Below are 26,433 nucleotides of genomic sequence, written 5' to 3'. Positions count from 1 at the left end.
CAGACATCAGATTTCATAATCATATTTTAACACTAGAAGTAATTTAGTTACTCTTGCATCTAGACTGGGTCCAATATAGATTCAGTTTTTCATTGAAAGCAATTCTTGTATTCATTGGAAATCCAAAGCATCTTTCAAGTTTAAAAAAAATGCAAAGAATGGTTATCAAAGAAAATGAATAAAATCCATATTGAGATAATTTTTTAGAAAATGATTGAAGTTTTAACCCAAGAAAGGACTCTTAGAGCGTCTTATAGCTTAGAATAAGAACATGTCAATCACGATTAAGCTTCTAGAATCGGAATCCCTTTGAAATGCAGCTGTTTCTTCTTTAATTGTGGAAGGGACTCTAAAGAAAAGAAAGGTCCAGCCTTAAAGATGAGTAAGGAATACAAAATAGCTCAGGATTAGTTGTGGAGTTCAAAGGTCGCTAATTACACTAAGGAGTTCCCAGACACAGGGAAAACATTAAACAGGTTACCTACAAAATGGGAAATAGACTTTGTCTTCAGAAATTATCCTGAAGTGACAAGTTTCTAGACAAAATCAAACGTATCACAGTGTACTCAGCTGATCTCAATGGGATGAAAATAGAAATTGGTTTTAGTCTGTAGTGTTCTGAAAGGCAACTGATGGTATCACATTTCGTTCCCCACACATTTTTCATATTCTTTATATTTTCCTTCAAGTTTCTAGAATTGGTTTCAAACCAGAGAATTATGGTTTCTATTTAAAGTTTTCTACAAAGAGGTCGATTACATAAAAATTTCCCACTAACCAGTAGGAATCTCACACTTAACTCATAGTATTTTTGCTGAACTTATGTAAAATTAGGTAGCTGGCTGGAAACCAGTGTAGCTTTCCAGACAGTTTAGTTTTTGATGCTGACACATAGTTGGTGTTAGCTTGCAGATGATCTAAACAATAATATTCCTACAGTGTAAAAGAGTTCAAACTTACTGTATGCTAAATGTTGCTTTTTCTCTCCTAAAAAGGCCAGCTGTTAATAATAATGGGGTAGTATCAATGACAATCATGAAGAAATGGTTAGTTCAAATCTTGAAATTTCAGGCTGCCCTCAAGCCATTCCAACGCTCTTCTTCAAAAGAGCTAGTAGATTTATGCGCTATTTTTCTTATTGCAATCTTTCAAATGCAAAGTATCATAAATATATTTGGCATTAGTATTTAGTCATTTTCTAAAGCAGTATTATATTGTTTCTGATAATTAGTTTAAAAAAATACACACATAAAGATACTTAGACTTAAGAAATTTAAACTAAATTCTCACCTAAAGTCACTATTACTATTAGTTACCAGGAATATGGAAGATGACAAAGATTTGAGAAAGAACAATGGTGGAAAGAAGAGCAAAAATGGATGGATTTTGGGGAAAAGAAGATATCAAAGGAAATCAGAGAAAAAAGAGAAAAATAGTATGCTATATGCAACTGAAATGTTAATGACACTTTCTACACAAAGTACAGTTTTTAACTTTTTTCATCAATTTTTACATCAATTCAAAATAAATGAATTCTTTATTGTGGTAAAAAAAAATCATAAAAGCAATATATATTCAAAGGCATCTTTAAAAAATTAAGACAGAAAAACTGCAGGTTATTAAGCCCTTTTCATACAGTGGGCTTTTTATTGCCTTTTAATACACCCAATGTGATTCTAAAGAAGAAGCTTTATTAGGGAGGATGAATAAGCATACACATCTTCAACTGAATTATGCAATTTCTTATAAATAAGAAAGTTTTGACTAACATCAACAATTTCACATTAAAGCAAATTCTGTCCTCTTATGAGACTACATTTCCAAGAGAGCCATTGTTTCTAACGCAGTCACTACTACCAACATCAGCTGTTGTGGCTGTTTGTCCTTCATTCTCGAAGAGGACCATGACATCAAGTCATGACATGACTTGCAGTTAACATTTACTGAGGTACTCGCCTCTGTCAGGTACTGAAATAAATCACTATTGTAGGCTCTAGAGTCCAACTTCTTCACTTTGAAAAGAAGAAAACTGTGGCCCACAGAGTGATTAAGTGACTTGCCCAAGGTCTTATTTGTAGCAGTGTTGGAATTTGTACTCTGGTCCTCTGGCTTTAAATCCCAGGCTCTTTCCATTGAACCATATTCTTTTCCATTGTATGCTTTAGTTTGTCCAAGGAAACCATGAAAAGGCAATAAAGCAGAATAATCAGCTTTCAAAATGTTTTCTTTTAAAACACGTAAGAGCAAACACATTGCCATTTAAAAAAAACTGATCCATGATTCATTCCCACTGGAGAGGAATGTACATATCAAAAAGTAAAAGACAGTAATTTTATTTTAACTATGTTAATATGACTTAAATTTTCCCCTTTTGAAATATCAGAAAATTATAGAAATAGTGATCTATATGCTACTGGCGCAGGGGCTTTGGAATTCCAGATATAGTAATCAGATGAAATCAATTCCCGGCCTAAAAAGGAAACAAGGGACAATGTTAAACGTTTCTTATGCACAAATTATTGTGTGAAATTCTGTCTAAAAATGGTACTCATATTATTCTGATTTTATAAGTGATACCAATTTTGAAAATAATTTCAATATTCTTGTATATCTTAGTAATTTCATTTATCAATCTGTCAATATGCTATTCATCATTACAATACTATAGAAGCTTTAATAAATTTTAATACCTACTGATTAGTGTGCTTATTTTAAGTTTATAATACAAAATATTATCCAAATGTTCCTTATTCTTGCTATGCCAAATCCTGCCATTTTCCTTAGCATGGACATTCTACTTCTAACCCCTTACCCTCACAGCAAAATCCTTACTTACACTTGAATCAGTTTCCATTTTCACTACTGCAATTTCTTGATTAGTATCCCTTAATCTAACTTGACACTTTCTCATCCACCTAAAACATCCCAGATAAAATAACTCTCATGATTAGTTGTTGCAAAGTTATTCACATGGGACCCTTTGCTATCTTCCTAATAAAATTTAAATTTCACCCTTCTATGCCTACAAAATCCAATTCTGCAGCTTTTATTAAACAAGTATAACCCATAACACTTTTCTTCATTCCAGATACAAAACACTATAGTTTAGAACACTGGAAAAAGATTACTGTTCTCCTAAACATGTTGTAACTTTTGAATATTCTAATATGGTGATAGCCCATCATGGTCAAAGAATGACTAATAATTGTACTGTTATGGTAGCTGTTTAGAAACTAATAGTGGAAGGAAATTGGTCTGTAAATGATGGTCCCTTTAAAACTGGATCCATTTACTTTAAAATTATGACAGAGGTGTGTTAAACTGGTCATCTAATTTTGGAATATATGTCTGAAAATTATTCTTCAATATATTTCAATTATTTAACAGTGAATACCTAAAAATGTTTTAGACCTGGAGTCAACTAGACCCAATTCATCCTGAAGAGCTATACAATCTTAAATGTTGTCAGCTACCACCACTGCTTTTCACAGTGGTTTTTCTTAGCATCCATGACTCTAACAAAATTCTAAAGCTTGGGTGGATTTCTTCATCAGCTTAAAAAACACATGGAAAAAAATTATTTTCTTTCAAAATGTATAACATATATTTTGTTTAACTGAATTCAAGTCTACTTCTTTATTCTATGTCATTTCTGTATTTAACCTGCACATCATTTTAAACTTGTTAACATGTTGCTTTGTGATTATGAATCATGTATTTGTATTTAGTATTTGCCTGATATTGTGGATGTTCAGTAAATACTGATTAGCAAAAATATTTTCTTAAAGGCAGAAAATCATTTACATTACTATGGCATCAATTATTTGCAAAAATTAAAAATCTATTTACTAAGAAAAGAAATCCAGTTTTTGATCCAGCTGAACCTATCACAGCTCTTCCCCTTTTACATAACCAGTTTAGTGGGTTGCTTTGTAAGCTACAAGAAGGCAGAGATCAGAATGTGATTGGCTGAACAAGAACATAAGTGTCCGAGGAAGGTACTCCAAATAGCCTACATTTAATATACTGGGACCACTCCACAATACATGAAGTCTTACTCAATATAAAATTTTTGTTATATTTTCTTCAGTTCAGTTTAAAACTAGGGAACTTACATGTAGTTATTTTAGGTTTTCCTGATGCAAACACCTGCACTGAATGCTGATCTGCATAACATCCAGTGAGCGTGTAATCTGGGATCCTAAAATAAAGCTGGAAGAAAACAAAAATATATGTAAATCCAAGTCATTCATTTGGTATACAGTGTCACATAGTTTCTTTACACATGATTTCAGTGGGTTTATCTCACATACTTCACAACATAAAAATCACAAACACTAAAACAAGATGTAGTATAAATATTTATTATGAGTGTTAAGTAGGCTAACATATATTTTTAATGTTTCCTGAAGTGCAAGAAGGAGAAATATATGGTTAAAAAAAAAAGGAGGTGGTTGGTCATGTAGTGAAAGCAAAGGATAATATATACATTTTCTAAAATGAGTTTAAAATGCTAGATCTTTGTAAACACTGGATACTTCAAATTTATTGTCAAAGGTATGGATGCTCCCCAACACTGACTGCAAGTCTTTCACATGTTAATGGTTTCACAAGTCAGTGACCTGTTGGCCAACCTCCTGGTGATTAAACTCTTCAAACTTAGCTAGGTTACTCCAGAGATGACAGGTAAAGGGGAGGGGGGGGGGAGGAAGGGAATAGGCATTTTAGAGGTACTTAAGTCTCTGATACATTTAGGGTGAGGTATTCATTGAATAGGCCTGTTTAAGTGAGTACCTGCAAAGACCTTGGCCTAAAGGGCCCAAGGTCTCCCAGTGCATCCTGGGCCACCTCCAGTCATCCTGAGGAATATCAGGTCGCTGGATTCAGATGGCTCTGAAGGAGAAGTGAGGCTGGTGACCTGTACAGCCCTCCCTCACTCAAAACAAAGTCAAGTGCAAGTCATGTCATCATTTCTCTGATGGCATGGTCTTCTTGGCAATGAAGGACAAACACAAAGTCTTTGACAAAGATTATCTCATTTGATCCTCACAACAACCTTGTGCTTTTATTATCCCTATTTTACAACTGAGGAAAACTGAGGCAAAAAGAAGTTAAGTTACTTGCCCAGGGTCACACAGAAAGTGTCTGAGGACCATTCTGAATTCAGATCTTCCTAACTCCAGGCCTAGGGCTCTATCCAATGCTCTACTAGCTGCCTCTAAACAGATATATGATATATAATTTAGTAGTGGGCCCATATTCACAGTTTTATCAGCTAGCTAAGACTTATTAAACTCAGCTCTTTGAAGGTACACCTTTTGAGGACACAAGGTCATTTCAATGCCATGATGAAGTGTCAGTCAGCAAGCAAGCATAAGTACTTCTAGGCACTGTGCTGAAAGCTGGAGTCCCTACCCTCAAGCTGCTTACATTCTAATGGTAGAAAAACACCCGTGTGTGTGTGTGTGTGTGTGTGTGTGTGTGTGTGTGTGTGTGTGTGTGTGTGTGTGTTGATGAAAGGAATATTAGAGGGGAAGGAAGTTGGGGAAGGAGAGCATCCTGAAGAAGGTGGGATTTGCGCTGAGCCTTGAAGGAAGCCAGGGGAAATAAGAGGTGAAGAGGGAAAGCATTCCAGGCACAGAAGGGATGGGAGGAGTGGGGGGCAACAGGGGAAGGGGACAACAGCCAGTGCAAAGGCATGGAGATGAAAGATGGAGTGTCTTGTGGGAGGAACAACAAATAGGTCAATGTGAACAGACAAAAGACATTGTGGAAGGGAGTAAAATAAAAGAGGTCAAGTTGTAAAAAGTCTTAAATGCCAAACAAAGGACTTGATATTTGACCTTGGAGGTAAAAGAGACTCCTTGGAATTTAGTGAGTAGGGAGAATCACAGGAATAGTTAGCCATCAAGTATTTATTAAGCACTTACTATATACTAGGGACTGGGCTAACTGGTTAGAGCTATGCTGTATGAAAATCTTCTACGCCTCTTAGGGAAAATCACTTTGAAAGTTAAGTGGAGGGTAGATTGTAGTCAAATGAGACAAGTGGCAGAGAGATCAATGAGCAGACTACTGTCATAGTCTAGGAGAGATGTGAGGAGGTCTATACTAGAATGGTGGTTACACGAGTGGGAAGAGAAGGATATACATGGGAGATGTTGTGAAGAGACAAACATAATATATTAAATATCATGAAACCCTTCTTTTATAATTTATCATCATAAGAACCATCATTTATCATACTGTGCTAAAAGGTAGCATAGTATATTATGTAAAGCTACTTGTTGCTAAACTATACAACTGCCTTATGGTTGGTTTGTTGTTGTTCAGTCATTTCAATTGTGTCTGACTCTTTATGACTCCATTTGGAATTTTCCTGGTAGAGATAAAGAAGTGGTTTGCCATTTCCTTCTCTAGTTCATTGTACAGAGCAGGAATGGAAGCAATGTTAAGTGACTGATCCAAGGTCACAAAGCTAATAAGTGAGGCCAGTTTTGAACTTAGGAAGATGAGTCTTCCTAACTCCAGGCTTGGCATTTTATCCACTGTACCAACTAGCTGTCCTTTACAGTCGGTAGAATTATACTAATGGATCTAGGAATGTTTGTCTCTAAATTCTATATACGAAGTATGATTGGTATCCCAGGGACAATTCCTATAGTGGCTACTAAAGTATACAAAACTGTTTGCACCTAAACTATACAATTATCCTAATTGTTTTTGTCTCCCTATGGAATGAGCTCTCTTTTTTTTGCTATTAGATATACTTCCATCCTTCTGTATAATCTTCATAGCTAATTGTGCTGTCTGACAATCTTTTTGCTTTTGATTTCTTAGCTTTTTTTTTATGTCTTTCTTGTTCAAAAGAGAGGTTTTTAATGCAGCTTATTCCCACAAATATATTCAATAACTTACTTTTATATAGGTTGTACCTCCAATGCAAACCGTATCAACTGGTTGCTTTTGAGGACCCACAGTATTAAAATTCACAGTTCCAGAAAGATTGATTTCCAGTGACTTGGGGAACTTTTGCCCTGAAAATAGAAATATCATCAACCAACCATTCCATTTTAAAAGGCATCTGCAATAGATGAAAGAGGAAAAAGAACAAAAAAGCAACTCACCTATAAGCCAGATTATTAAGCTTTTCTCTCGTAATACTTCTACTTGGCCAAAACTAACTTTGTATTCCAAATGGGTGATTGGACCTCTGAAAATACAAAGTGTTAAAAAGCTATCATGTAAATAAAGCTACCCTCAGTTCACAGAAAATTAAGCAAAAAATTTGATACTAATACTTAACATAAGGACAACTCAAACTCAAATTTCTAACTTGTTTGGCTTCCAACCTGGGGTTTTGAGTTAGAGGTCCTCACTTTGAATTCTGGTTCACTCATTACCTTTGTGACACTGGGTATTGATTTCCTCATCTTTAAAATCATGGCATCAGACTAGATGACTATGCTCTTATGAATGGATATTAGGGTTCTAATGATGAGTTCTAGGTGGCTAAATTATTCTTAGCTTGTTGAAATAATTAAAGTATCCACAGTTTCCCAAATATTTCATATAGTCTTTCACTGATTCTAAAAACAACTGGAAAACCAAATAAACATATATACAAATGATCATAAAAACACATATGGACAATGAAAATTATGATAAGACTCTACTGAGGTCATTTTAAGAAGAACCATGTTTCAGAATAAATTTGAAAATAGAAAATGGCAAAGAAGTAACCCTGAAACCTAATCAGCTTATTTCACCAGATGGTTAGTTGACAGCAAGGCCAGACATGCATATAAGGATACTGAGTAATTACTGGAAAATAGAGCACTCTCTGGAAACAGGCATCTGCTATGGCTTATATTTATTAGTGATTGGCATCCACAATCAGAAAAAATAGAGAAAAATTAAAGCTAAGTGTAACTTCGTGCGGTTTGCCACTTTTATCAGTGATTTAGATAAAAGTATATTTGACATTTCTATCAAATTTGAAGATGACACAAAATCAGTAGTGATAGATAATACATTTGGATCAGAAAGTTGGGATCCAAAAGCTTAGAACTGTGAGCTGCATCTAGTAAGATGACAGTCAATACAGATAAATATAAATTCTTGCATTTAAGTGCAAAAAGATCAACTTTGCAAGCATCAAATGTGTAAGACATAATTATAGAGCAGTTGTTCTGAAAAAAATCTGTGTAGCTTAGTAGACTCAAGTTCAATGAGTCAGCATGAGACACATCAGTTAGAAAAATCAATATTGCTGGTGGCATTAAGAGGGTCATTGGACTGTGAAAGTTCCACTGTACTCTGCCCTTTTCAGACCTCAACCAGAGTATTGGGTTCATTTCTGGATGGCACAGTTTATAGGGACACTGATAGGCTAGAGAGCATCCAAAGGAGGGTAATCAGGATGGTGAAGGGCCCTGAATTCATGACATGTGAAGATCAGCTGATTAGCCGGAAGAAGAGAAGACATAGTAGGATATAACAGCTCCCCTCAAGGGGTAACCCCTTAAGGGCTGTTCTGTGAAGGAGGAATTGGATTGTGCCCCAGAGGGCAGAACTAGGAATAGGGGGCAGAAGTTGCAAATAAGTCAAACTTCTTGTCAATCAGAGGTGTCTAACAGTAGAATGGGCAACCTGGGTAGGTGATAGGTTCCCTCTCTTTGGGGGTCTTCAAAGACTGGTAAATACTTGTTGGGTATGTTATAGTAGAGGCTGCTTTTGGGTATGGATTGGATTAGATGGGCTAATAGAGTCATTTCCAATTCTCAATATCTGTGATTCTGTAATTTTATAATTATAGTTTAAGAACCAACATTGTTAGATTAGTATGAAATCCTTACTAGCCTAAACAAATATTCTTTAAAGAGAATATCGCAAAAATGGAGAAACCATGTCACTAAATTATTCCTACCTGTTATAAAAAGGTATATGAGCTTCACAATACTCAAAGCAATTTTTCACACTTTCATGAAGTTTTAAATGGACAGTTATTTTTAACTGTGAATCTTCTTCCTTCAGTTGGTAGAATCCCAAAATTGGTGGGACAGGTACCTAAAAACAAACATGTTAAGAAATTAAATAATTTCCAGTTTACTAGATGTAAAATATTCATTGATCTTAATTATAGTATTGTCATGGTTCATGGTTGTCCTTTGTTCTTGAAGAGGATCAAAATGACATCACTATGCTGGAGTGAAGAGACAGTGAGTCTGACCATGGCTGATCAGACCAATACAAGCTTTGAAGGCTCTACCACATATTGAACACAAATTGTGTACATGAACATTTAGAGTGGAGACATCTCTAAATTTGCCCATTCCATATTTCTTTTGAGGTATTACAATTCTGCACAGAGCACAGTGCCTTCTTTGATGGGAGCATGCCATGCTGGAAGGTCCTTTGCCAGCATCTCCTATGTCACACAATCAATTCCAAAGTTCTTCAGAGAGACTCTGAGTGTCCTTGTATCACTTCTTCTGAGCACCATGTGAGCACCTTCTTTGCATGAGTTCTCCATAAAATAGTTTTTTAGGCATATGTTTGGCATCTGAACAATATGGTCAGCCCGTCAGTTTCACTCCCTACAATAGAATTTGAATACTTGGCAGTTTAGCTCCAGAAAAGAACTCAGTGTCCACTATCTTATCAAGTCAGGTGGTCTTAAGATTCTTCCTAAAACAATTCAAATGAAAGTGATTCAGATTCTTGGCATGGTGCTAGTAGACCAGGTTTCACAGGCATACAATAACGAGTTCAACACAATGGGTCTGTAGACCTTCAGTTTGGAAGGAAGCCTAATACCTCTTTTCCCCCATACTTTCCTTTGTAGCCTCCCAAAAACTGAGCTAGCTCTGGCAATGTGTGAGTCAACCTCATCACCTATGTGGACATCCCTGGAAAGCATATTGCCAAATGAACTTATCTATAGTATTCAAATTTCTCCTTCTGCTGTAACTGATGGCTTGATGTGTGGATGGGGTAGTGCTGGATGGTGGAGAACCACGCTTTTTTTGGTTTTAATTGTTAAGCCAAATTAGCACAAGCAGTAAAGAACTGATCTACTTTAGAAATTGCACTGAGTGCACAATCATCTATGAACAAAAGAGTCATGTACTAATTCTCCCTCCACATTAATCTTGGCCTTTTAGCCTTTTCAAATTAAATAATTTACCATCAATGTAGTAAGTGACCTTGAGGCTACCTGTGTTCATCCTTGTGGAAGGCATTGAATATGACTATGATATTAATGAACAAGGTATTTGCTCTGAGCTATTTCACTGGTATGGACTTGCATTGACTGGTTTTACATATTTCTTTTCCTATCCTCCATTCCTAGCACAATATCTTGTACAGAATATTTGTTAAAAGATTTCCGGTGCCAAGATGGTGGAGTGAGGAAGGAACCCTCTGAAGGCTTCCCAAATTCCCCTCCAAACAACCAGAAAATGCCTCAGAATTGATCCAGGAGCAGGGAAGCAGCTTACCAGCACTGCAAGAAGGGTCTATCTCTCTGGAGTAGGGCCCCAAAACAGCATCAGTCACCCTCATAGTAGGAGGCCTGCAGCAAGGCTCCAAGCCTGGGGCAATCTATCAGCCAGGCCCCACCCTCCAGCAAACCAGCCAAAAAAGCCAGGTAAAAAGCTAGGTAAGTGAGCACTGTATGTAGCTCAGCAAGGTCCAATCCAGTGACCCTACCCCAGAATAAGCCAACAGCCACCTCTTAACCCCACTGTTTAATAGCAGTGAACTCCCACCCACTGCCCTACCAGCAGAGAGGCTGTTTCCATAGCAGCCTAGCAGCAGGACACCATCCCTGGGGCAGAACAGCAACAAGATCCCTCTTCCAGGCCCAGCCACTAGAAAGACTCTGTTACCATAGCAACCCAGCAAGGCCCCACCCCTAGAGCAGGCCAACAGCTAAATCCCACATCCACAAGAGGCCAACAGGGAGCCCCAACTCCCACCTCAGTCTTCCAGAGAAAGCAAGCAACTAAGTCCTGAAGTCTAGTGAAAGTCAGCAATAAGACCCTAAACCCCAGCACAAAAAGCTTGGAACAATGCAGGACCAGAGTCCAACTCTCACATAAAAATACCAAGTCTCAAAAATAAGGCAGAAGAATGAAAAAAAAACAAAAACAAAAAAATCTGGACTATAGAAAGTTATTATGGTGATAGGGAGGATCAAGGCATAAACTTACAAAAAGATAGTGTCAAATGGCTATATGTAAAGCCTCAAAGAAAAATGTAATTTGAACTCAAGTTCAAAAAGAAGTCCTGGAAGAGTTTAAAAAGGATTTTAAAAAGCACACTAGAGAAACAGAAGAAAAATTGGGAAAAGAAATGAGAGTAATGCAACAGAATCATGAAAAAAGTCAAAAACATGGGAAAAGATTTACAAAAATTTACTGAGGAAAATAACTCCCTAAGAAATAGAATAGACTAAATGGAAAAGGAAGTCCAAGAGCTCACATAAGAAAATAATTCCTTAAAAATTACAACAGAGCAAGCATAAAGTAATGACTCTATGACACATCAAGATACGATAACACAAAATCAAAAAAGTAAAAAAATATGAGGAATTGTGAAATTTCTCATCAGAAAAACAACTGACCTAGAAAATAGATGCAGGAGAGTCAAAATAAGAATTATTAGACTATTTGAAAGCCAAAATTAAGGGGAAAAAAAGCCTGAACAACATCTTTCAAGAAATTATCAAGGAAAACTGCACTGATACATTAGAACCGGAGGACAAAACAGAAATTGAAAGAAATCATTGCCTGAAAGAGATCCCCAAATGAAAACTCCCAGGAACATCATAGCCAAATTCCAGAGCTCACAGATCAAGGAGAAAGTATTGCAAGCAGTCACAAAAAAAAAAAAAATATCATGGAGCTAGGATTACACAGGATTTGCCAACTTCCACATTAAAGAACTGGAGGGCTTGCAATATGTTATACCCAAAGGCAAAAGAGTTACAGTTATCACCAAGAATCACCTACTCAGCAAAATTGGATTCAGTCTTTCAGGGGAAAAAATGGACATTTAAGGAAATAAAGGACTTTCAAGTATTTCTAGTTAAAAGACCAGAGTTGAATAAAAAAAATCTGACCTCCAAATACAAGAATCAAGGGAAACACAAAAAGGTGAAAAAGAAACAAGAAAGAGAAAACATAAGAAATTCAATAAGGTTAACTGTTTATATTTCTGTGTGGCAAGATAACATTTGTAACTCTTAACTGTATTAGAAGGAGTATATGTAGACAGAAGGTATGCATATGGTGACTTAGGTGGGATGATAGCCCAAAAAACAAAACAAAGGGGTAAGAAAGAAAACTGCAGGACGTGGAGAGACTAAATGGGATAAATTATATCACATAAAAGAGACACGAAAGAGCTATTATAACAGAGGGGGAGATGGTGGGGTAGTGGGCAAAGCTTAAAGCTAACTCTAATCAAAATTGGCTTGAAGAGGGAATAACACAAACATTCATTTGGATACAAAAATCTATCTTACACTATAAGGAAGTAAAAAGGGAAAGAGATAATAGAAAGGAGGAAGGGGGACTGATAAAAGGGAGGGTAGTTTGGGGAAGGAAGTGATCAGAAGTAAAACACTTGTGAGGAAGGGAAGAGTGGAGAGTAAGAGAGAGGTAGGGATAAACAAGAGAAAAATAGCATGGAGGGAAATACAAAATTAGTTATCATAACTATAAATGTGAATGGGATGAACTCACCCATAAATTGGAAGCAGACAGTAGAACAGATTAAAAAGTAGAATCCCACAACATACTGTTTACAACAAACACATCTGAAGTAGAGAGACATACACAGGGTAAGAGGCTAGAACATTATCTATCATGCTTCAGCTGAAGCAAAGAAACCAGGGGGAGCAAAGATGATCTCAGATGAAGCAAAAGCAAAAACAGATCTAATTAAAAGAGATAAAGAAGGCAACTCTATCTTGCTGAAAGGTATCATAGACAATGAAGTCATATCAATACTAAACATATATACACAAAATTGGTATAGCATCTAAATTTTTGAAGAAACTGAATAAGTTACAGGAAGAAATAATAAAATTATATTAGTGGGGGACCTCAATTTTCCTTAATCAGAACTAGATTAATCTAACCAAAAAATAAACAAGAAATAAGTTAAGAAGGTGAATAAAATTCTGGAAAAGATAGATATGATAAATCTCTAGAGAAAACCGAATGGGAATAAAAAGGAATATCTTTTTCTCAAGAGTACATGGCACCCATGCAAAAACTGACCATATATTATTAGGACATTAAAAATCTTACAACCAAATATGGAAAAGCAGAAATAGAAAATGTATCTTTTTCAGATCATAATGCAATAAAAATTACATTCAACAATGAACAATGAAAAGAGAGATTAAATGTTAATTAGAAATTAAATAATCTAATCAAAAAACAAGTAGTCAAAGAACAAATTACAGAAACAATCCATAATTTCATTAAAAAAATGAAAATAACGAGATAACACACAAAAATTTATGGGATGCAGCTAAAGTAGTACTTATGGGGAAATTTTATATCTCTAATTGCTTACATCAATAAAACAGAGAAAAAGCAGATCAATGAACTGGGCATTCAACTAAAATAAGATAAAATAAAATAAGGGACAGATTAAAAATTCTGAATTAAACACCAAATTGGAAATCCTGAAAAATCAAAGCAGAGATGAATAAAATTGAAACAGTCATAGAACTAATAAACAAAACTAGAAGCCGGTTTTATTAAAAGAAAAAGAATAAAACAGATAAAAGATAAAACCATTGGTTAACTTGATTAAAAAAGGTAAAGAAGAAAACCAAATTACTAGTATCCCCAAAGAGGAAATTAAGACAAGTGTTAGGAGATATTGTGCCAAATTTTATGCCAATAAATTTGACAATCTAAATGAAATGAATGAATATTTATAAAAATATAAATTATCTAGATTAACAGAAGAAATACTTAAATAACTTAAATCTCAGAAAAAGAAATTGAAGAAGCCATCAACTAACTTCCTAAGAAAAAGTCCCAAGACCAGATGGATTCACAAACGAATGTTGCTAAACATTTAAAAAACAATTAATCCCAATACCATGTGAAGTATTTGGAAAAATAGGTGAAGAAGGAGTCCTGCCAAATTCCTTTTACAACATAAATATGGTGCTGATAAGCCAGTAAGAGCCCAAACAGAAAGAAAATTATAGACTGATTTTTCCTAATAAATATTGATGCAAAAATTTTAAATAAGATATTAGCAAAGAGATTACGGCACTGTATCACAAGCATGATACACTATGACCAGGTAGGATTTATACCAGGAATGTAGGGCTGGTTCAAGATTAGGAAAACTATCAGCGTAAGTGACCACATCAGTAACAAAACCAACAGAAGTCATGATTATCTCAATAGACGCTGAAAAAGCTTTTGACAAAACGTGGTACCCATTCCTATTAAAAACACTAGAGAGCATAAGAATAAATGGAGCTTACCTTAAAATGATAAGTACTATTTATCTAAAATCATCAGCAAGCATTTTCTGCAATGTGGATAAGCTAGAAGCCTTTCCATTACAATCAGGGGTGAAGCAAGAATGCCCTTATCACCTCTATTAGTTAATCTTACTAGAAATGTTAGCTATAACAGTAAGAGAAGAAAAAGAAATTAAAGGAATTAGAACAGGCATTGAGGAAACAAAACTATCACTCTGCAGATGATATGATGGCATACTTAGAAAATTCTAGAGAATCAACTAGAAATTATTAACTTGAAATTATTAACAACTTTAGCAAAGTTATAAGATACAAAATAAATCCACATAAATCATCAGCATTTCTATATATTGCCAAAAAAATCCAGCATCAAGAGATAGAAAGAGAAATTCCATTTAAAATAACTGCAGACAAAATAAAAAACTGAGAAGTCTACCAGTCAAGACAAACCCCAAAACTACGTAAACACTTTTCACACAAAGTCAGATGTAAACAACTGGAAAAATATTAATTGCCCATGGATAGGCTGAGCCAATATGATGCAAAAATGACAATTCTACCCAAATAATCTATTTATTCAGTGCCATACTAATCAAACTATTAAAAATTAACTTATTAAAGCTAGAAAACATAAAGACAAAATTAATCTGGAAGAATACTCAAGGATATCAAGGGAATTGATGAAAAAAATGTGACAGATGGTGGTCTACCTGTATCAGATATGAAACTATATTATAAAAGTGGTAGTTATCAAAACAGTCTGGTACTGGCTAAGAAACAGAAAGGTGGATCAGTGGAATAAATTAGGAACAAATTATGTTATAGTAAATGACCATAGTAATTTAGTACGATAAACCCAAAGATCCAAGCTTTTGGAACAAAAACTCATTATTTGACAAAAATTGCTAGGAAAAGTAGAAACTACATACAGACCAACATTTCACATTGTATACCAAGATATCATCAAAATTGATACATAATTTACACATAAACAGTGATACCATAAATCAGAGGCAGGGAACCTGCAGCCTTAAGTCCACATGTGGTCCTCTAGGTCCTCAAGTGCAGTCCTTTGATTGAATCCAAACTCCTCATTTGTTCTGTAAAGTTTGGATTCAGTGTAAGGGTTGTACTTGAGTACCTAGAGGGCCACATATGGCCCTGCCATAAGCAAATTAAGAGAGCATAGAATAGTTTAGTTTCTCAGATTTATGAACAAGGGAAAAATTGAGGACCAAAGAAAATATAGAGAGCACCACAAAATGTAAAATAGATAATTCTGATTGTATAAAAATTAAAAAGTTTTTGTACAAACAAAACCAACATAACCAAAATTACAAAGAAGGCAGAAAATAGGGTGGGAAATTTGCAACAAGTATCTCTGATAAAGGCCTCATTTCTCAAATATATAGAGAGTGAGTCAAATTGATAATAATACTAGTCAGTCCCCAATTGATAAATGTTCAAAGAATATGACCAAGCAGTTTTCAGACAAATAAAGCTACCTAGGTCATATGAAAAAATGCTCTAAATCGCTATTGATCAGAGAAATGCAAATTAAAACAACTCTGAGGTATCACCTCACACAGTTGCTAATATGACAAAAAAGAAAAATGTTGGATGTTGGAGGGTATGTGGGAAAACTGGGATACTCACTAAGGCACTGTTGGTGGAGTTGTAACTGACCCAACTACACTGGAGAGCACTTTGGAACTATACCAAAAGGGCCATGAAAATATGCATGCCCTTTAATCCAGCAGTACCACTGCTAGGTCCATATCCTAAAGGTATCTCAAAAAAGGGAAAAAGATCTATTTGTACAAAATATTTATAAAAGTTCTTTTCACGGTGGCTAAGAATTGGAAATCAAAGGGAAAACCATCAATTGGGGAATGGCTAAACAAGCTGTGGTATACTATTGTAATGGAATATTATTGTGCTATAAGAAATGACAAGCAGGATGATTTTAGAAAAACCTGGAAAGACTTCCATGAACTGATGCAAAGTGAAGTGAACAGAACCAGGAGAACACTGTACACAACAGCAATATTGTTCAATGAAGAATTGTGAACAACTTCTGCTGAATGACTGTTGAAAATAGTTTTAGCAATAAAATGATCCAAGAAAATCCCATAGGACTAAAGATGAAGCATACTAGTTGATTCCAGAGAAAGAACTGATATTGATTGAATACAGACTGTAGCATGCTATTTTTCACTTTCATTTTTTTATTCAAATCATATAAAATGATTAATATGGAAATGTTTTACATAATTGACATGTATAACATATATATGATTGCTTACTGTCTCAGGGAGGGAAAGAGGGATAGAATTTGGAACTCAAAAACTTTAAAAATTTTTAAAAGTTGGAAAAAACAAAAAGGAAAACATATTAAGAAAAAAAAGAATATTTGTTAAATACATTTCTACTATTCTTTCCCAGAAAACCTCTCATCTGTTATCAAAATAAGATGCTTGTGCTTAAAGACAGACATATACTACAGGACCATGGATCAAATGAAGCAGCCCACAATGGTCTCCAAAAAGGGAACCATGAAGAAAGTGATATAACTTTTATTTGTGTCTATTATTATTTCAAATAAGGAATAAAGGTCATTTGTTTTATATGTGTATTATGAGGAAGTTTTACAACAAGGCAGGGTTAAAGGTGATGAACTTACTCATTTGTTCATTTTCAGGTTACTGTGATACATCATAGTTTACATATGTTTGGTTAAGTGGATTTAGAGATTAAATCATCTAGTTTTTGCTAAACTATCCATCATAAAATGGACAAGTGGCTTAAAAAATTCCTGTAAATAAACCATGAAGATAATTCTAATAATGTGAGCATAAATGAATCACAAAGAAATGGCAGAATTAAAACTTCGTTCCTACGTCTTACTTAGTTACAAGGCAAAGACAATAAAGATCTAATTAGTTCTGGTAAACATTTGGCAAAAACAGAAATAAAAAATTCAAAATTATCAAGATGATCAGAAATATGGAATTATTTAATAACAATGAACCTCATCTTCAGTGTACTGTACATTGAGATATTAAGCTAGGATAGTATAAGGTCATTGAGATTTGAGAAACATCTAAAAACTAAACCTGTGTCTCAGAAATGTCACCCATAAAAATTTGTATCTATTCATTTAAAAACCTTGAAAACGATTTTCCCAACCTATTTCAAAATCTTCCAAATGAAGAGTATCAGTAGATTCCAAGTATATTTGTTTAAAAAAAACCCAATGCCTTTCAATTAGTTTGCAAGAACAAATGGCTGACATCAAGGAAGGCAGAAATTTACTAGCAGAATTTCGACGATAATAAAAAAATCTTTGTGTAACTGATGGATGAAATTAAAAATGAATCTCAAGATTTCTTAAGTGCAGCCTAGGAGATACTTTTTTTCACCCCAGATCCACATATTTGTGGTGAAGTGTTTTTCTTTAGCTGGACAAGTAATTAAAGACAAGTACTGAGATTAAATGGATTTAGCTCCAGATCTGAGAACTATTGTATCACAAAGGGTTAAACCAAAATTTCAAAAATAATCAAGAGTAATCAGTCAAATACAGCAGCTAGGTGGTGCCCTGGAGTCAGAAAAAACTCATCTTCCTGAGTTCAACTCTAGCCTCAGACATCTACTAGCTGTGTGACCCTGGGCATGTCACTTAACTCTGTTGGCTTCAATTTCCTCATCTGTAAAATGAGCTGGAGAAGAAAATGACAAACCACTCCAATATCTCTGCCAAGAAAACCCCAAATAGGGTCACAAAAAGTTGGACATGACTGAACCACAAAAATTAGTCACATTATTAGTGAGAGCAAAAAGGAGTTTTATATTTTTAATAAAATATTTTAAAATGCTGTTTATCTTTTTTCTGTGTATAATTTTTATTTTTTATAAATTTCAGGTATACATGTATGTCTGTATATGTGTACATATATGTCTCTCTCTCTACATACATACATGTATATGTATATATCTATATCTATATCCATATGCATATATTTTTTACTTTGGGGACATGTTTCACAACAAGGATATAAAATTACGCCAAACTCCTGAGGGTGGCTTGAACTTGATTAAAATGTAATTGGCAAATGTTTAACAGAATAAATAAAAATAAAACATAGTAACATAGATAATGTTAATTTGTGACATTCTAAATCAATATGTGGCCCACAGGGATCCGTTTCTATTTGAGTCTGACACCACCGTTTTACAATATATACAATATGTTAGTAAGTATAGCAGTACATCTGTTATTTATAAATAAATATATACATATACTGAGGGGGGTCTATATTCAAAGACTTTTTACTGGTAAGTCATACAGACCACTGCTCTAAAAAACTAAGTGAGGTAACCTTGAAGCTAGAGCATTTAATGTTGTGAAAGTTTATACAATTCAGAAGAACTCTCAATGAAATTTTAAACCTTCATTTTCACTGAGTACTAACTAATGTAACCTTATGAAAATTCTGCTCTGAAACAAACATGCATTATTTATTAATAATATCTATAAGCTATACACATTGTTAATTAAAAAAAATCAGGCCTGTGATTCTACCTGTGATTCTATCAGGTAGCATTTATTAACCATAACATGCCAGGCACTCTGCTAAGTACTGGAGATAAAAAGAGAGGTAACAGATAGTCTCTGCCCTTAAGGAGCTCACAATCTAATGAATTTTTACCCCCTATTCAGTCATACAATTTTAGAACTTTAAAGGACATTGAAAACCCTTAATTCAACCCATTTATTTTCTAGGTAAAGATACTGAAGCCTATGGATATCTGTAGTTAACTCCCTCTACCTAGGCAGATGGCCACCATTCCTCAAGAGTTTCCAGGAGCACTGAGAGATTAAATGATTGGTGCAGGGTTATGTAAACTGTGTCAAAGGCAGGACATGAATCTGGGTCTTTTTGGCTCTAAGACTAGATCTCTGTCCACTAAGCCATATTACACACATACACATACTTTACCTGAGATGTATAGTAGCACAAGTGGAATGACTCTAAAGGAGGAGTGAATGGAAATTTGTAAGGCCCACTAAACGCAGAATCATCCATTATATCAACGCTGCTGGAAGTAAGAACAGCAGAGTCAAGGGAAGTCACACAAGGATGAACCAGAATATCTTGAAGTGGAGATCCATTGGTGGGGAGATTCAAACTGACTGTAACATTTGGCATGACTCCTTCCAAATCACACTTAAAAAAATACAAATAGGATTATTACCAACAGGATCCTAAGATGATAATACCAATAATAGCTGACATTTGGATAACATTTTAGGATTTGTGATGTGCTTTATAAATACTTTATACTTATATGCTTTATATACATTTTATATGCTCTCTCATTTGGGCCTGACAATAACCCTCTGAGATAGACTTAATAAAGCATTATCCCCACTGTACACATGAGAAAACTGAAGTTCAAGTGTCACGAGTAGGACTCAAATCCAGATCTCCTGAACAGTTTATCTACTTCTATGAAACCTTTCCAGATGGACCAGAGTAGAGTTAATTACTTTTCTTTGCTTTATTGAGTCTAAGTATGAAACTTCAATCACTACTTTGTCTGATATCAACTCATATTATGATCTACCCCTGCTTTTGCCTCTAAAATGTATTTATCCTTAAAATATATGTTTAAAATTTTCAATCTCCTGTCTAAATACCCTGCATGGATGTTCATATCACTGTTTATTTTTGGTCTTAAGTGCTTTGCAGGCAGAAAACAGCTGTATGAGCAATTTTCTCTGCATCGAGCCCACCACCATGCATAAAAAGGTCCTTCATAAATGCTTTCTGATGACTATGATGTATTTTTAAATGAAAGTAAATCTGAGGTGGGCTTGTACACAAGAGTGAAAACATGTATTTCTCCCCCTGAGGATATGGAAAAGATTTGTGATTTTACTGGTATACGGAATGCTTCCCAATTGAGTACCTTCTCTGGGCTTTAGAGTCTGAGATAGTTGCTGAGGGCACCACAGGTTAGTGACTTGGTCAGATTCACACACTCACTTATGTCAGAAGTAGAACTTCCTGGCCCTGAAACTGGCTCTCTAACTACTCTATTTACCATCTACACTGCTTCTCTTTTCTCTCCCTTAATTTATTCTAATTCCTTAGCAACCAAGTGACACTATTAGCTACACCTAAGAAAGAAGGGAACATTAAGTCCATGTGCATATAATTCAGTTGTTCGTATTCTTAGTGATGAAAAAAACACCACTACTGTTTCCTTGTATAATTCATTGTTACATGAGCTACTATGTTCATTTTGATGACTGGATCGCTGTAATTTACAACAAAGCAAGACATTTTGGAGATGTAGCATAGTATAATTGATAAAGAGGATCAACCTTGGAGTCTGAAGGAGTTCAAATCCTACCTTGCCACATACTAGCTGTGACAACACAGGCTTCACCTCTCACATTCCAGGCAACCTTTTAAGAATACACAATGAAGTTTTGCCAATCTGCATGGGTAAAGGCAGTTTCTACTTCTTGATAAAAAAATCAATGCTCCTGATATGCTCCTCCCTCTACCAAAGAAAGGGGGAAGGGAAATTAGTGCATCTCATTTTAAGCTCTCTCTCTCTCTCATTCACGTGTGTGTGTGTGTGTGTATGTATGTATGTATGTATATACTTGTGTGTATCTATCTATATAGATATGTATGTGTGTGTGAGTCATCAGTATTTCAAATTAGGTAAAGGACCTTACAGATAACCTAACTCTCCTGAGGAAGAGGAAAGTAGGACTAGAGAAAGAAGGGACTTGCTCAAAGTCAGTCTGTTGTAGGGCCAAACTTACACTTCCAAATCTCTTGACCCTTTATGCAGTACTTTTTCTATTACACTGAAAAGATAATTTATGTGTGTTCGTTTTTTTTCCTTCAGGGGTGGTGGTGGAGGAGTAAAATGTCTGCTTTACAAAAAAATTTCGAAATAAGATTCCTTTAATTCTTCCAGTGAAACAAAAAATGAAATGTCTAATGATCGTGGCATTATATCTTATCATATTAATGTGTTATCAACAATATTCAGTAGTTATATACTATTAAAATAAGTTAGATATCAATGTCTAGATTTAAAACATAAAGACTGAAGGAAGATATCTGAGAATAAAACAATCTAAAAATAATGTCATTTAAAAGCAGCTACAAAATATTTACTTATAAGTATATTATTTATAGGGATTTCTGACCACTTTTAAAGATGGACTTTAAAAGTTGGCATTTATAATAACATCACCACTGCCTTTTCACAATCATTAACCTTAAATAGGATTCCAGTAGGAGTGATTATTACATAATAGTTCTTTTAAAGCAAAACAAAATAGAAAAAAAATGACTTTTTAATCACTTTAGGTCCAATTTAGAGATCAGTCAGTTTTACCTCCTAGAAAATCTAGTAGAAAATTGGTGGGGCATGTAGTAGAATCACTGAGTGTTAAAGATTGTAGGGACCTTAGAGATCACTTAGTCCAAAGCCCTTATTTTATACCAGAAACTCAGGTGGAAAATGGTGACGTGATTTGTCGATCATTAGGGATGAAATTAATAGTTCATACCCCTCTGGCATTTAAGGATTACTACTTAAGATAAAAAGTAAGCTGTAACACTGCATTTACCAAAGTAAAGTACTTTTACTTTTCTCAACATATGTAATGTAGATTCACTGAACATGCACCAGAAAGTCTCACCTTACAAGTTATAGTTCCATAGACCTGCCACATATCTGCTACATCCCGCTTATCATACTGCATGGATTTAACTTTTTCGGTGATAGAAAGAGCAACATGTGGTTTTCCTTTGTAAGTACCAGTTTTCCATGCTGGTTGTTTTGGGGCCTGATTTACTGAAAGATTACTAAAATTATCTAATAAAAAGTTGGTATCCAACAAAGTGCCAAATGGACAAAGATGCAAGAGCAAATCAGGTAGTTGGCTCACTTTAATACTTAGATCAGCTTCAGTCTTGGGCCCGGAGTCCAAAAAATCGATCAACCCAAAAAGTAGATCAAAGGCTTGTGAGATTCCACTAATATTAATGAGTGGTGGACGAGTAGACAAAGTTTGTTCAACTAGTGGAACACTAACATAAATTAAGGCATTCTTCTGAAGGGCAAGAACGGGCCACAGTTCTCTTCCTCCTAATGGAAGTCCATAGACTGAAGCTTTGCTGATTCGTGAACAGCTATCACGACTCTCCACAAAGTCCTTATCATCATCCAATAGCCTGAGTTCAAAAAGCAGAGCTTTACAGAAGGGGCCATCTTCTGGTAGAGGCACATAACTTGATCCATTGAAGGTTTTAGCTCGTTTTTCAACAGTGGGAAACCTTCTGCATCAAGGAAAGAAAAGCTTATGTTATTCCTGATCCTATTTATTCACAGTCAAAACAGAAGAAAGTAACAGGAAAAAAAATCTTAACTTTCTAACACATTCTTTATTTCTCCTTTATGTTTTATTTATTCTCTCACAAGATGAGTTGTCATTTTAAAAACTAAAAACCTGAACAAGTTTTATTGTTGTAGAAATGGAAGAGATCTGACCCAGTTCTATGTATAGCTCAAACTTTTGAATTCAATGAGTAGATTTAAAAGCAGAAGACAGAGAAGATCACTGTTACTTACAAATGAAACTAACACTCTTCACATTCTTCTCTCTCACTCCCCAGTCCCTTTCCCTTCCCCTAAAATCTGGTCCTGAAGGGCACAGCTTAGCAGTAAAAAGTTAAAGGTTTAAAAAATTCTTTATGACTTGCATATCTTATACACAATGCCAGACATAGGACTAATGCACTGTTTGGGGGATATATAAGATACTTTTACTTGACTTTCACATATACTAAAATATTATAGATTCTTAGTTTTAAAAGTTCTCTGCTACCACCTACGGGAGTACAGACCAGGCCCAAATACTATAATCATTAGCTAGCTGATTGACTTTAGGTAAAACTTAATTTCCATAGGCTTCAGTATCTTTACCTAGAAAATAAATGGGTTGAATTAAGGGTTTTCAATGTCCTTTAAAGTTCTAAAATTGTATGACTGAATAGGGGGTAAAAATTCATTAGATTGTGAGCTCCTTAAGGGCAGAGACTATCTGTTACCTCTCTTTTTATCTCCAGTACTTAGCAGAGTGCCTGGCATGTTATGGTTAATAAATGCTACCTGACTGATTAATCAAATCAATTCTAGGCCCAACTTGGGCATTTCAGGTGGATTCTAGGCTTTCCCTGGAACAGGCTGCAAATGTCAGCTGAAAGAGACCTTTGACAGAACCTTGTTCAACACTCTCAGAATGAAACTTAGAAAAATGAAGAACTCTTGACCAAGAACTCTTAACTATAACCAAAAGCACAGAATTTGAAACCCATATATCTTATGATTCTAAAAACTAGTGTTTTTACTCTACAAGATTTTAATAGGTTCAAGGATGATGGGGCTGCTGTGAGACAGATATGACCCAAGACAGCCTTGATATGTCATTGTTGTTCAACAGAATCTGACTCTTTGTGACCCCATCTGGGATTTTATTGGCAGATACTGGCATGGTTTGCCATTTCCTTATCCAGCTCTTTGCAGATGAGGAAACTGAGGTAAAAAGGAGTTAAGTGACTTGTCCAGGGTCACAAAGCTAGTAAGTATCAGAGGCCAGATATGAACTCTGGATGATCATCCTGACTCCAGATCACTCTATGCACTGTGCTACCTAGCTGCCCCTAACCTTTATTTACTTATCTCTAAGGCTTTAAAAGGCACTAGATCAGTTTTTGCTGCAAGAAGGGTATTTTGCTAGGTTAAGAATCATTTGTCTCACTAAATTCTACCAAAGACTGGCTAACTTTCAATATAAATGGGTGAATGAATTTTTCTTCTGAATGATTACTGTAGGAACAATGAAGACTTTAAAAAATCCATCCTATTTACCATACTTCACTTTTCATAGGACCACAGATTTAGAACTGGAAGAGACTTTAGAAGTCATCTTCTGACTCTTTTACAGATGAGGGAACTGAGATCTAGAGCTCATAAAAAACTACTCCAAAATCACAGAGGTGGTAAAACTCAGGTCCTCTGACTCCAAATCAAAACAACCTTACTAAAATATTTAAAAACTAAGCAATATTCTTTATGTCAAATACCAGGCATTTTCATTTCTTCTTTGCCAAGCTGTTTTATTTCACAATCTCCTCTAAGAATCCTTCTCTTCCTTTAGGGCACAGCTCAAGTGAAACATTCTTCAAGTTGTTCCTGCTTCTCCCCAACTACTATTGATTTCCTTCCTTAACTTTACATTTAATTTATTTATATTTATTCTATATCCATTTATAAATGTATTCCTTTTCCTGTTAGGCTAGAAACCTCTTTTGATTAGAGATTTTTTTCATTCTTTGTATTTATAGTCTCAGTGTCTAGCACACTGCTTGACATGTCATATAAATCCTTAATAAATGCATGATGACTATTAGGTTTATAAATGAATTAATCTTGATCAACCCTAGTCCTCTTTTCTGAGCTACTACTTTGCTGTGGTTCCTTAGAATTAATTATTGTTTTTCACTGAAGAAAAAGATGGAATTATTCATCAAAGCACATGTTCATTTGATTAGATTGACTTTCTCCTCTCTTTCCATTTTTCACATGCTTACCTGGATAAAATGCTGGCTATTCAACCAGTAGCCTAGTGAAATCTCACTCCAAAAGGACAATGTTTCAATTTTCATCTTAGCATCATATATAATAGAGATAAATAAGTCCTTAATGACTGATCCCCTAAGCACTTCCACCACCCCCATCCAGCTGTCAATACTCCTTCATTTCGTGGATTAAGAAACTGAAGCCTGGAGAAATGAACTGACTTGTCCAAGGTCGTAGACCGTAAGCAGCTGAACTGGGATCCGAACTCGGACCCTGACTCCAAATCTAGTGCTTTTTCCTTTATCCCACGGTCTGTTCCATTACTTTCTCTACTCTTTCGTTAAGCCATAAACCAAACATCGGATTATCTTGTCAAAACAACAAGAATTTGTAAAGTGCGAGGAACCGGGCTAAGTGCTGAAACAGAACACTTTCTAAAGGATAAAAGGAAGGGAGCAACATTAAAGTTCTGTATGGACTCAGGGGAAGAATAAGTAGCGCTGACCCGCAAGTACGGTCTCCGAAATCTGATTTTTACCTGCCCCAGAGACCTAAAGATCAGGGTGGCGTAGCCTCTCAGGGAAGCACGAACACAACGAGCTTAAATAGGTATTTTCTTCAGCAATCACGAAGCCGGCGGGTGCCCACAATGAACCTGCGGTGGTGCATTCCAAGCTCAGCCACAGTCGGACACACGGACACTTCACTTCATCATCGTGACGTCAGAGAACCAAGGATAACCAACCAACCTGGAGAATCTCACGGTCCCTCCGTGAGGAGTGCCTGGTTCGTGGCTCACCAGCCAAATCGCCCGCTGGGCCATGACTGGACACTAACGAACCAACTCCCCGCCAGTCTCGGTCGACGCCGTGAGAAAACTCGAGTGGAGGATTCCCCAAAGGGCCGGATCCCGATGGAGATCCGAAGGGGGTCTTTCCACCTACGGCTCCCGCCCAGCGGGAAAACAGGCTCCCTCTGCCGTACCGGTGCTAAAGCATCAACCAACGCATGCCACCTCCGCAGAGAGAGCGGAATGACGGCTCCAAACGAATCTCCCAGCCAAATCCCATCAGCCGGGATCTCCGGCGAAAGCTTCGGACCCCGAGCTCGGCGCCTCTTCCTCCCTGTTCCACTTCCGGGATGGTGGCCCGGAAGGTTCAGACTTCGTCAGTTTCCAACGCGCCTCCTGACGTCCTCTCTTCGTTGTCGCTTCGCTTTCTGCCCCT

At 35.7% G+C, this 26,433-nt stretch overlaps 1 protein-coding gene across 2 annotated transcripts; it reads right to left on the bottom strand.

Moving 5' to 3' along the window:
• Positions 1-1,518: 1,518 nt before the first annotated feature.
• Positions 1,519-26,405, bottom strand: AP5M1 (adaptor related protein complex 5 subunit mu 1). 2 transcript variants are annotated; one of them, XM_072629306.1, is made up of 8 exons: positions 25,957-26,405; positions 22,266-22,905; positions 19,531-19,758; positions 8,930-9,069; positions 7,128-7,213; positions 6,919-7,037; positions 4,116-4,212; positions 1,519-2,470 (listed from the first exon to the last, which is right to left on the bottom strand). In XM_072629306.1, the coding sequence occupies exons 1-8, from the start codon at positions 26,028-26,030 to the stop codon at positions 2,388-2,390; spliced, it is 1,467 nt and encodes a 488-aa protein (XP_072485407.1). In that variant the 5' UTR covers positions 26,031-26,405; the 3' UTR covers positions 1,519-2,387. The 2 variants fall into 2 exon arrangements, with proteins under 2 accessions (XP_072485407.1, XP_072485408.1); XM_072629307.1 differs by having other exon boundaries at positions 22,515-22,905; positions 25,957-26,338.
• Between the last annotated feature and the right edge of the window lie 28 nt (positions 26,406-26,433).

This window comes from Notamacropus eugenii, chromosome 1 (genome assembly GCF_028372415.1).
Source record: "Notamacropus eugenii isolate mMacEug1 chromosome 1, mMacEug1.pri_v2, whole genome shotgun sequence".
Classification (NCBI taxonomy): domain Eukaryota; kingdom Metazoa; phylum Chordata; class Mammalia; order Diprotodontia; family Macropodidae; genus Notamacropus; species Notamacropus eugenii.
Note: the sequence above shows the minus strand (reverse complement) of the source record. Positions and strands in the feature narration are given on the sequence as shown.

Coding starts and splice junctions, on each gene's coding strand:
- AP5M1 (XM_072629306.1), bottom strand. CDS start 26,030: ATGGCCCAGCGGGCGATTTGGCTGGTGAGCCACGAACCAGGCACTCCT. Junction 7,214..8,929: donor CATATACCTTTTTATAACAG/GTAGGAATAATT, acceptor TTGTATTTTCAG/AGGTCCAATCACCCATTTGG. Junction 4,213..6,918: donor GAGGTACAACCTATATAAAA/GTAAGTTATTGA, acceptor GTTTTCTTCCAG/CTTTATTTTAGGATCCCAGA.